Here is a 12,461-nt window from a genome sequence, read left to right as displayed (position 1 = left end):
CTTCAAAAGGCCAAGCAAATTTTTGTTTCACCTGATATTCCTGCTCCAATGAATAAGGATTCTAGTCCCTGAGACCTCACAAGCTAATAAAGAGGAAAACTTGCAAAAAGCAATCTCTATTTACTAGATTACCTACTAAGCCTTCAATCCTCCAACTGTAGACAAAAGACCATCTTTTCCCAATCTATCATATATCCCCAATATGGCCACAGGTCAGTCTCAAGACAAAGGACCAGGGAAATGGTGTTATTTGGGATTAAACTCCAGAGTTCAGGTCTGTTCATGAAGATGACGGGTATTCTGTGATACGTGATTTGGCAATGTTCTATAGCCTTATATTTCTCCCAATAAACTCCAGTTTGGATTTGTTAACTTCAGTGCTGTTTTTTTCGTTAGTCTCAGCTGCCAATGAGCTAGCCTGCCGTGGATTAGACCACTTGGAAGAAAAGATTCCTGCTCTCCAATACCCTCCAGAAAAAGTGAGGAAATCTCTTCTCCATGCTTTGTATCTCATGACCTGCTTCCTTTTCAAGCAAGCAAAACACCCACTCCTATTCCCCACCCCATTAGATCTCAGACTTATTTTCTTTTCTTTTAAATTTATTTTAAAAATACATTGCTTTATGAATCATGTTGAGAGAGAAAAATCAAAGCAAAAGGGGAAAACCATGGGAGAAATTTAAAAAAGAAAAGAAGTGAACATAGCATATATTGATTTACATTCAGTCTCCTTAGTTCTTTTTCTGGATGCAGGTGGCATTTTCTGTCTAAAATCTATTGGGATGGCTTTGGATCACTGAACCACTGAGAAGAACCAAGCCTTTCATAGTTGATCTTTGTATATTTTTGCTGTTATAGTGTACAATGTATTTCTGGTTCTGCTTGTTACATTCAGCATCAGTTCGTATAAATCTTTCCAGGTCTTTCTAAAATCAACTTGTTCATCATTTTTTATAGAACAATAAATATTTCATTATCTTCATATACATAACTTGTTCAGCCATTCCCCAATTGATGGGCATCTACTCATTTTTCAATTCTTTACTGCCACAAAAGGAGTTGCTACAAACATTTTTTGCACATGTGGGTCCTTTTCCTTCCTTTATGATTTCCTTGGGATACAGACCCAGTAATGATACTGCTGAGTTAAAGAGTATGTAGAGTATTATAGCTCTTTGGGCATAGTTCCAAATAGTTCTCCAGAATGTTTGGATCATTTCACAACTCCACCCACAATGCATTCATGTCCCAGTTTTCCCACATTCTCTCCAACATTTATCATTATCTTTTTCTGTCATCTTAGCCATTCTGAGAGGTGTGAAATGGTACTTCAGAGTTGTTTTAATTTGCATTTCTCTAATCAATAGTGATTTAGAGTATTATAAGTATAGATGACTTTAATTTTACCATCTGAAAATTATCTGTTCATATCTTTTGACCATTTATCAATTGGGGAATGACTTGTATTCTTATAAATTTGACACAGTTCTTTATATATTTTAGATATGAGATCTTTATCAAAAATACTGGTTGTAAAGATTTTTTTTCTGCTTTGTGCTTCCCTTTTAATCTTGTTTCTGTTAGTTTTGTTTGTGTAAAACCTTTTTATTAATGTAATCAAATTGTCCGTGTTACCTTTCATAATGTTCTCTAGTTCTTATTTGGTCATAAATTCCTCCTTCTCCAGAGATGTGATAAGTAAATTATTCTTTGTTCTCCTAATTTGTTTATAGTATCATCCTTTATGCCCAAATCATGTATCCATTTTGACCTTGTTTTGGTATAAGGTGTGAGATGTAAGTCTATGTCAACTTTCGAACATATTATTTTCCAGTTTTCCCAGCAATTTTTGTCAAATAGTGACTTATTATTCCAGAAGCTGAAGTTTGGGGGTTTATCAAATGCTAGGTTGTTATAGGCCTTGATTATTGTGTCATGTATATCTAATTGATTCCACTGATCCACTACTTTATTTCTTAGTTAGTATTACAGAATTACTTTCTTCAGAAAGAATAAGATAATCTTTTGAAAGGAGTGGAGAGTCGCTAAAAGATTCAATCCTTCTTTATGAAAACATCACCTCATTGAAGCCTGTAGCTAAGTCCTATTGTCTCTTTGACCCTGTGTTCCTCAGATTGGGTGTTCCTATAAGTTTTCCATGGTTTCTGTAACCTTGTGTTGGTTAATTTAGAAGACAGTAGTCCAGTTTGGCTGGAACAGAATATGTGAAAAGGTGTACTAGAGCATAATTCTAGAGAGGTAGGGTAAAGCTAGGTTGTAAGGCTTTGAATTCCAGGATCAAGAATTTTAAATTATTTGGTAGACAATGGGGAATGACTGAAAATTTTTAAATAAAGCAGTGGTAGCATGTTAGAAAAATTACTAGAACAATAACTTGAAGGATATATTGGAGAATGAATAGATTGGAATCTGGAAGATTATTAGCAGGCTATTATAAAAGTCCCAAAAAGAAGAGATAAAAGGGTTCGGATCAGGATAATTGCACTGGGAATGGAGAGGAGGAGCTTATTGTGTAGATGTTGTGGAAATAGAAATGATTGAACTTGACAATGAGAGCTGAGGCTCAAGAGTCAAAGGAGATTCAAAGTTTATGAGCCTAGGTGACTGGGACATAATGTCCCTTAAGGCTATAGCATAAAATAGGCAAGATCCCCTAGGAGCTGAGATCCATGTTCTTAGGGAAAAGGAGCTAGAAAGTATATCTGCAATTGTCACAGAAGAGGGATGGATCCATTTTCCAGCTAAAACCACCTCTAGAAGTTCATCCAAACACTAAGGTCCTTGAAATGTGGAACAGAGAAAAGATGCTCTGAGCCCTCAATACCTAGAACTTTACAAAAAATTCCTCCTTTATTCAATAGATAGGTATTAAGGATGATACAGTGGATAGAACAGTGGACTTAGAGACAAGAGGACCTGGATTCAAGTCTTGCCTCAGACACTTAATAGCTGGGTAATCTAGGATAAATCATTTAACCTTTTTCTGACTCGGTTTCCCCAATTGTTAAATAAATTGGTTGGATTTTATTGCTTTTAGGGTCCCTTCCAGCCCTAAATCTATCTATCCTTGGTAGTAAGAGAGAGATACAAACATGTGACATAATCCCTCCCCTAAAGGAATTTACATTTTAGTACAGGAGTTATGGTAGCCATACAGACAACAAATTTAGTGCAAGTTAGGAACTGGCTGATGCATGAAGACAGTTTAAAATGCTCTAAAATAACATTTTAAAAAATATATTTTTGAGGGTGAGTTTTGTTGCTTACAGATTGCTTCTGAACTAAAGGACACCATCTCCACCAGGATCCGAAGTGCCAGAAATAGCTTCAGTGTCCCCATTGCCAGCACTTCAGATAAGATCCTGGGGGCGGCTTTGGCTGGTGCTGAGCTTGCTTGGGGCATGGCACAGGACACAGCTGACTATGCCTCCAGCACCCGGGTGGGTCAGTTGGCAGCTGGAGGGGCAGACTTGGCCTTAAGCAACGTTGAGAAGGTGGTGAACTATTTGATGCCAGCACCCAAGGAAAACCCAGGTATCCAATATCCAGAAAGCTGAGCAGGGTGGGTGGGTGAGGGCGAGGTGGGGAGAGATGGGGAGCAAGATAGAAACTAAGCAGAACCATTCTGCTTGAGAATGCCAGACTCTCTCTGTTTGCAGAAAATCAGAAATGGTGTGGAAAGGTTAGGGATGTGGAGCCTTCCAGAGAGAAGGAACCTTTACTATCACCCATCATTCTATAAATGAGTTCTACTAGCCTGGATTCCATTGAGGAATCAGAATATAATTGCTAGATCAGGCTCATTGTTCTGCTATTGTAGGGCCCTTGTAATTGTGTTAATCTCTCTGGACTTCAGCCTCTTCATGTACAAAATTTATGGAGTTGGACAAAATGATCCTAAGAGTGCTGCCAGTTCTCAAGTTCTATGGATATAATTTGAGAGAATGAAATGTGGAGTCCTCAGATCTTTATCCAATATGCATGAAAATTAGAGATTGTTAAAGCCTTCTAGATCAACTATTTTATTCTGTAAATGAAGACCCAGAGAGTGATCTGAGACCTGGAAAGTGGGAGTGATTTGTCTAAAATCACATATTAAGGTCATATTTCAAGTTAATGACAAAATAGAGACTAGAATCCAGTACCCAATTCATCCATCTTTTCCCAGAATAATGTTTTTAAAAATATAAAATAAAGTAATTGGCTGATGAAGAAAACTGGTTCTTTTGAAACAGTGATCAAAACATTAAAAAATTATAGTAATATTTCTAGCAACAATTTAATAATCAGTCATTTTTAAGTAGCAATGAGTGTTGGTGATATCTTAAGATGTAAAGTAATATAATATAAAATATAATTTTATTATATAATAAAAATAATATAAAATATAAACTTACTAGAGTTTGTTGCCTACATTCATAATTGTTGGAAATGTTAAACTTTAGTTAGAGAGTAGTAAAATAAAGATTTCATTTTTTTCTCATTCAAGTTCACAGATGGCCAGATTCTATTCATAGACCTATTGGGGTCCATGGACTCCAGGTTAAGAACACCTTCCTTAGATCATGCTGCTTCCCCAAAATATAGTCTTAGTATTTCCAGATATCATGGATCTACTTCTCACCATTTATTTGGTTTTTCTTTTCTCCTTCTATTCCAATTCCAACGCAGCCCCAGTTCTGGAGCACCCTAGTCCTTCCCAAGTTCAGCAGAAGCTGCCAAAGCCCAGCTTTCTTCAAAGAATTGGAACTTTAACCAACAATATCTCCCAGCATACTTTTCATACCACCATCCAGACTCTCCGTTGGGGCCATGCGTTAGCCAAGTGGATCCCAGGTGTGGCTCCATTGGTGAGTTTCCACTTGGTCTCCAGATCACTCAGCCCAAGAATTGATATGCACGACTCATCTCAGTATCTCCACTGCTCCTGCTTTCTATGCTCAATTCCTCACTCCTAGTTTAACCTTCCCAAAATAAAGAACTCATTTCCCAGAGTATGAACTGGGAGCTCCTGACTACAAAGGCTTGTTGGGATCCTAAGATCAAAGAATTTAAAACTTTAAGGAACCTTAGAGGACCAACATCCACATTTTCAAAGATGAGCCCAGTAAAGTTAAGTTCTTTATTCAAGGTCCCAATGGTAACAAATAGCAGAGTCGAGAAAGCATTGCTTGTGTGGTATTTGATAATAGCTCACATTATAGAGTCTTTGGTCATTTAAAAAATACTTTCCTCATAGTGACCCTCTGAGTCAGAAAGACTCATTTTCTTCATTTTATCTTATAGATGAGGAAACTGAAGTTCAGGTAAGGAAAGGGATTTGCTTCAAAACTGCTTAAAATATACCTTTTCTTTTTTTTTTTTTTTTTTTTTTTTTTTTTTTTAATTTAATAGCCTTTTATTTACAGGATATATACATGGGTAACTTTACAGCATTAACAATTGCCAAACCTCTTGTTCCAATTTTTCACCTCTTACCCCCCCCACCCCCTCCCCTAAATGGCAGGATGACCAGTAGATGTTAAATATATTAAAATATAACTTAGATACCTAATAAGTATACATGACCAAAACATTATTTTGCTGTATAAAAAGAATCAGACTCTGAATTATTGTACAATTAGCTTGTGAAGGAAATCAAAAATGCAGGTGTGCATAAATATAGGGATTGGGAATTCAATGTAATGGTTTTTAGTCATCTCCCAGAGTTCTTTTTCTGGGCATAGCTGGTTCAGTTCATTACTGCTCCATTGGAAATGATTTGGTTGATCTTGTTGCTGAGGATGGCCTGGTCCATCAGAACTGGTCATCATCTAGTATTGTTGTTGAAGTATATAATGATCTCCTGGTCCTGCTCATTTCACTCAGCATCAGTTCGTGTAAGTCTCTCCAGGCCTTTCTGAAATCATCCTGTTGGTCATTTCTTACAGAACAGTAATATTCCATAATTTTCATATACCACAAAAATATACCTTTTCTTTCTTAAAATCTGAACAGTTGTATTTACATATGTATACATACATCCCTGGAAATGAGGTGATGCAATGGACAGCCCAGTGTCCCTGGAGTCAGGAAGACTCAAAAATCTCAAGTTCAAATCTGGTCTCAGATGTGTACTATCTATGTGACCCTGGGCAAGTCACCCAACCCTGTTTACCCCAGTTCTTCATCTGTAAAATGAGCTGGAGAGGGAAATGGCAACCAGTCCAGTATCCTTGCCAAGGAAATCCCAAAATGGAGTCCCGTAGAGTAACAGACAACTGAAGCAATTGCATAACAATAACAAATATCCATGGGTTCTTCCACAAAGCAACATTTATTCTGAGAAGATCTGTGTAGTTCTGAGTCTGGGTATCAGGAGGATTGGCAGAGTCTGTATGCCTTTCCTTTGGGTTACTGCCTCTTCCTGACCCTCCTAACCCCGATTTCTGACCTTGCTCACCCTCTGTTGTTTGGCCTCCTTACAGAGCAGTATGGCCCAGTGGGGTGTGTCGGCTGCCCTGGAGGTCGTGTCAAGACCCCGATCCACATCAAGGGGAAACTGGCAGTACAACCAGGCTCAGGACGAGGAGGAGGACGAGGAGGAAGAAGAGGAGGAGGAAGAGGAAGAGGATGAAGAAAACCTTGAAATGAGGAAGGAGGAGAACAAATTAAATGAGGTGAAAAGAATAAGCCAAGTGATGTTGTGTCTTTTAAAGCAGGTAAAGGGAGAGGAGGGGTGGGAGGGGAAGGTCCAAGCTAATTAGATTTAGGATAGAAGGAATATAGATGGTTATTTCAAATATAGCATTGTGTCCATTACACACCAAACTGCCTCATGTCACATAAAGGCCTTCATTTTTCAGATGAGGAAGGATAAGCCAGAAGGTTACGTGGTATGCTCAAGACACACAAATAGTAAATAACAAAGTCAGAATTTGAATCCAATCCCTCGAGCCCAAAGCCAGTGAATATTTTTTTCATTATCATTGCATCATGACCCAGAAATGAATTTATGCTTCCCTAATCCCATAGAGAGATGTCCACAGAGTGAGGTGGGAGTAGAAGGAGCCAGTAGGTATGAATGTGGGCACATAAATCTGGGAGCAAAACCAGTTCCATATAGCTCTGAGGAAGGTCTGGAAGATGCAGATCTCAGAAAGTATCTGAACGGGATGGAGAGTGGTAGGGGGTCAGTAGTTGGGCGTCAGGGGTTCACGATGAAGTCACTAACACAAGTTCTTGCTCACAGACCATGCCCAGTAACCAGAGCCTCTTAGGTAGTGTGGTTCACACTTTGCAGTCTGCCTACTTGACCACCGTCTCCACTGTAAAGTGGGCGCCCTTTGCCATCTGGAACAACACTGCTGGAAGACTGCTTCACCTTACTTCTGGTCAGGAAACCTTTGCCAAAGGCAGGGCAATGTCACTATCAGATGCCCTGAAAGGTGTCACAGACAATGTGGTGGACACAGTGGTGCACTATGTGCCAGTAAGTAGTCCCTGTGGCCACCCCAACCCCAGAGGCCTGGAGAAGGGCCAGTGGCTACTGGGAGGATGAGGACGTGGGGGAAGAGAGGATGCAGAGCATTAGCCCAGATGAGGAGGGCATTGAGGACTGAGTGCTAACTTGAGATCAGGTTGGATACTTGAATCAGTCCTCTCATCAGGCTTGGAGAAGGAAACATCTCAGTTCTCAGTAACCAGTTTAGGAAACATATTAAAGTATGGCATCTTTGAATTTCAAAGCCAGAAAGGATATTAAGTCATTATCCTAGTCTAATTCTCCCTTTCTGAACTTCAAATTCCTCATTTTTAAAATAAGGGGGCCAGTCTAGATGATTTTAGAATTCTTCTCCAGTTCTTTATCTTTAGATTCAGTTTTTCCTTTTTCTTCTTTCCCTCTCTGGCTCTTAGGGCCAAGGATCATTTTGAGTGGAGGTTAGGACCCCCATGTGGAGACTGGAGTTCACCTCAGGAGTTTAGGGAGAATAAATTCAAGCATCTTGGATGAGGGAGGATTGTAGAATGTGAGAGCTAGAAGAGACTTTACCCATGTCATTTTACAAATGGGGAAACTGAGTCTTTAAGTGACTTGCCCAGGGCCATAGGAATACAAATTTAGAGGTAGAAGGGACCTCAGAGGCCATGTAGCCCAACTCTCCTATCTTACAAATCAAGAAACAAAAAAGTTAAATGCCTTCTCTAAGATCACAGGGAATAAGTGGTAAGGCCAGGTCCTCTGATTTCTTCCTACTGCATACCTAGGTAGCCAGTGAGAAAGCTCAGACTAGATTGCTGATTCTCCTGATTCTTAGTCTTTTGGGACCCAAACAAATCTTTCTGGACTGCATGATCCCAAATTAAGGCCAAGTTCCCCAAGAAGTTCTTCTCCCAGCTCTGGGTATAATGCTTTAAGAGAAAACTAAATTACAATCTCCTTCTTCCCTCATTTTCAGAAGTCTTCTACTTCCCGTGCTTGAATTCTCCAGGTGCTATTCCCTCCCCCTTGTTCTGATCCCCTACCATGAATTTATAATTGCTGGCTAGGGCACATATAGCACTTTAAGGCTTGCAAAGCACTAATGTCTGTTGTCCCATTTGATCCTCTCTACCCTGAGAGGTAGGTGCTAATTATTATTTCTGTTTTACAGATGAGGAAACCAAAGCTGAGAGAGGCTTGCTTATATTATTATCATCTTACATTATTATTGTAGAGCCAATAAGTGCCTGAGTTAGGATTAGAACTCTGGTCTTACTGATTCCTTGTCTAGCCCTTTATCCATTATGCCAAGTAGCTGCTCTACTTTCATACAAAACAGGGGGTTTTAGAATACAGATTTAATTGCAAAGGAAAGCACTTCATTCAGAAGCTGCCCCAGAGATAATGCAAATTCCAGGTATTAACTGCAGGAAATATTACTGAGCCAATTCTCCCTTCTGAGAAGGGATCTATTGGGACAGTCATGTCCTAATGGACATATGGAGGACTTTTGAGGGAACTTTACTATCTCAGAGGCCTTCAACTTGGTGCCAGTTTCAGAACTGGAGGGGTGTAAGTGGCCATCTCAAGTCACAAAAGCCATCCAGGACCCTTTTCAAACACTAGAAAGTTTTTCTGGCAACTATGGCTATGGCCAGCAGTTGTTCCTGGGACCTCTCTGATATTTTCAGCCCTTGTATGACTTTGCCATTGAACCCAAGCAGAAATCACTTAACCTTTGAGTTTATTTTCTCATTTATAAAACAGGGATGGTAATAACATGGGTCCTGTGTACATTTGAAAGTTATGAGAAAAAGGTTTTGTAAAGCCTAAAGTGCTATAGAAATTTGAGCCATCTGTTTACTTCACAATGTCTTGTGCCTTGCCAAATGTTCAATCAATGTAAAATGAATTTTAAGAATATTGAACTTAACATAACAGAGAGAGTAGAGCATGGAAGAAAAAGTAGGGGATGGTGAATTGGGGGGAGGATTATCAAATGAAAGCTCTACTCTCTAACTTAAACTCCTGCCTCTGCAGCTCCCCAGGTTATCATTGATGGAGCCGGAGAGCGAGTTTCAGGACATAGATAACCCTCCATCTGACACTGATCGAAGTGAAGGGGCCAGTTCTCCCACCCCTGAGGTCCCAAACAAGCTCCTGCACCGTAGCAGCCTGAGGAGTACCCGGAACTGCAACGCTCTCTCCTTCCTGGGCCTAGAAGACAAACTCTTTACACAGCAGAAAGTGTTGGACCAGGTGCCCCAGCAGCGCAGCTCCCTTCACCGTGGCCCCACCTTTGAGCCTGACACACCAGCCAGTAGCCGTTCTATGTTTTCCTCCTACCACCGTGAGAAACCCACCCGCCGTGTGAGTGACAGCTTCTACCGGCCCAGCGTCATGGAGCCCATCTACAACCGGATCCACCACAACCAGCTTTACAAGAAGAACTGACCCAGGTCCAAGTCCCTGACCAGTCCTTCCTTGGTGCCCTTGGTTGGTCCCCTCAGTTAGCGCTCACACCTTGCTATAATTGCCATGCCCAGCTTATTCCTGCTGCCTCCCCAGAGAAAAGCAAATCCTGGATCTTAGGAGAACTCAGTCCAGTGACCTCTGTGTCTGCTTACAACCTACATATTCACTCATTACTTTGACAGAATCCTAACCCTCTCCCTTCCAGCTTGCCAGAAAGATACCACCAGCACTGAGACCAACATGAGGGCAAAACTGAGGGCTTCTGGTGCTTGGAGGCACCAAAACCAAGGCCCAGAAACTCCTCACTTCAAGGAGCTCCCAGGGTAACTGAATCAGGTCTAAATATAAAGAATGAGGTCTGGGGAGGGAAATTTGTGCTTTTAACCAAGGCCCAGAAACTCCTCACTTCAAGGAGCTCCCAGGGTAACTGAATCAGGTCTAAATATAAAGAATGAGGTCTGGGGAGGGAAATTTGTGCTTTTAAACCTGCTTCATCTCATTTAAGTCAGAGTTATGCCCCTCTAAGTAGTCCCCTTAGGAGCTGATACAGTCTTCCAGTGGTGCAACCCCTGCTCAAACACGTCTAGAATTTTTCTTTGGCAAAAGCCTCCAAGGACCTGTTTGTAGCCACACAAGGCGGCCAGCTTTCCTCTTTGTATGGTCAGATCTCCTTAACAGGAACCTACATGAGATTTTGAAGATTATCTAGTGCAAATGCCTTGTCTTATAGATAAGTGAGTGGTAGCCCAGGGAGGTTGAGTTACTAGCCCAAAGTCATATAGGATATAGAATCAGACTCAGGTCATTTGACTTGAAATCCCCTCCTTCTCGATTTCTTTCTTCTTTTTTTGCAAGGCAATTAGAGTTGTGACTTGCCTGGGTCACATAGCTAGGATGTGTTAAGTGTTTGATGCCAGATTTGAACTCAGGTCCTCCCAAGTCCAGAACTAGGGCTGTATCCACTGTGCCATGTAACTCCTTCTTACTTTTGACCCCAAATTGACTCCAGATTTCCAAAAATCAAATCCATCCTCAAAGGAGGAAAGTTTTGTCACCAATGAGATTATTCAAAAGGAATTGTTCTGAAGACAATTCCCAAAAACTTGTTCCCAAAGTGTTTTGAGCAATGTATTAGAATAAATGTATGGGCTTTCCAAGGAACTTCTTTGAGGGAGACTGTACTCATTTGGACATTTAAAATGTAGGATATTGATTTAACCCTGCCCCTATAAAAACTGCCTTGATTTGATAGTTTCAAACCCTTCCTTCCATTGCATATAGGTTGGAAGCTGTTTAAAGATACATCTCTTTATCTCTTAAATAACACCTACTTTCTCAGGTTTTCCATTTGCATTTTGATTTCAAGGTTATCCAAGGACAGAGTAATGAAAGAGATGACCAGTCTGGGTTCCTTTCCACTCTGTGTTTCTATTATGCATGACCACAATGAATCTCAACACATTTGTTTTATTATTACCTTAGCTCCACCAATGGAATTTGAGCTAATACCCATAGCATCTTTTCCCTAAGCTGCTTCAGGTTCCAGTTACATTGAGCCTTTTTTATGCCTCACTGATGTATTATAGACTTTGCTAAATACAAACCCCACCCCCATGCAACCCCTAAAAATTTCTTGGTAGAAGGAAGAAGAATCTTTGTTTCAGAAGTGTTCCTGCAAATTGACTCAGTTACCTGGGGAGAGAGCTTGGGTGTGATCACTTTGTGGGCCTCAGTTGACTATCAGTTGGTGACTCAGCCTCAGAGAGGCCTAATTTGTGCCTAGTTGTTTGATTTAATTCTTATTTAATCACTTCTAAGGGTAGATCAGGAAGCATGTGATCAGAGACTATGAGGGAATTTTGACAATACTCTTGGACTGAGCCTAAGAAAGATGGGGATCATTTTCCCTTGCTAAGTAGGGAGGAGTGTCAATCCAAATATGGAGAGGATAGCTGGGCAAAAGACAAGAGAAAAAAGAGAGGAAATGAGCAGTGATAGAAGAAGAGGGCAAGAAGAGTTTCCCTGAGATTGTTTAGAATCCCCTCTTGCCCCTCTCTTTGTCCTTTGTATGAGAAATCCAGGGAAGGGGAAAAGGTGGATGTAGTCTAGGATATCAGGAAAGGTGAAGAGACTCAGCTTTTCTTATTAGAGAATAGGACAGTCAACCTCCAAGAAGACATACAGATATAAGTCTATATGCCCTGGATCTATTCCCCACCAAGGTCCTGAGCCTGTTTCTTCATATGCTGCACAGTTGTGTCATACTTCATGGAGAGAAATGTAGCCAATGATCATTCCTTTGCTCCAGGGAACCCCTTAATCCTAAGTTTGTGTCTCTAAGCCACTCTATTGCTCCATCTCTGTGGGGAGAATTCAGGCTCCTCCTCTCCACCCCCTTTACTATCTTGGGGTCATTGCCAAAGGCTGTCCTGAACCGCAGACTCTCCCTACCTATGCTCCTGTGCTCCACTACTAGAAATGTACAATAAACACAACACAAGAA

General features: G+C 40.6%; 1 protein-coding gene across 3 annotated transcripts in view; it reads left to right on the top strand.

Annotated features, from left to right (window-relative positions):
* Window positions 1-12,461, top strand: part of PLIN1 (perilipin 1) — a 23,976-nt gene extending 11,515 nt beyond the window's left edge. For 2 of the 3 annotated variants that reach the window (XM_031955592.1, XM_012542376.3), the window contains exons 4-9: window positions 397-479; window positions 3,291-3,555; window positions 4,693-4,871; window positions 6,489-6,680; window positions 7,253-7,492; window positions 9,524-12,461. In XM_031955592.1, coding sequence (XP_031811452.1) covers window positions 397-479; window positions 3,291-3,555; window positions 4,693-4,871; window positions 6,489-6,680; window positions 7,253-7,492; window positions 9,524-9,937 — 1,373 coding nt within the window. In that variant the 3' untranslated portion in view covers window positions 9,938-12,461. The remainder of the gene's footprint in view (window positions 1-396; window positions 480-3,290; window positions 3,556-4,692; window positions 4,872-6,488; window positions 6,681-7,252; window positions 7,493-9,523) is intronic. The other variant, XM_023496963.2, reaches the window with a different exon arrangement.

The sequence above is a fragment of the Sarcophilus harrisii genome, chromosome 2, assembly GCF_902635505.1.
Source record: "Sarcophilus harrisii chromosome 2, mSarHar1.11, whole genome shotgun sequence".
Classification (NCBI taxonomy): Eukaryota; Metazoa; Chordata; class Mammalia; order Dasyuromorphia; family Dasyuridae; genus Sarcophilus; species Sarcophilus harrisii.
Note: the sequence above shows the minus strand (reverse complement) of the source record. Positions and strands in the feature narration are given on the sequence as shown.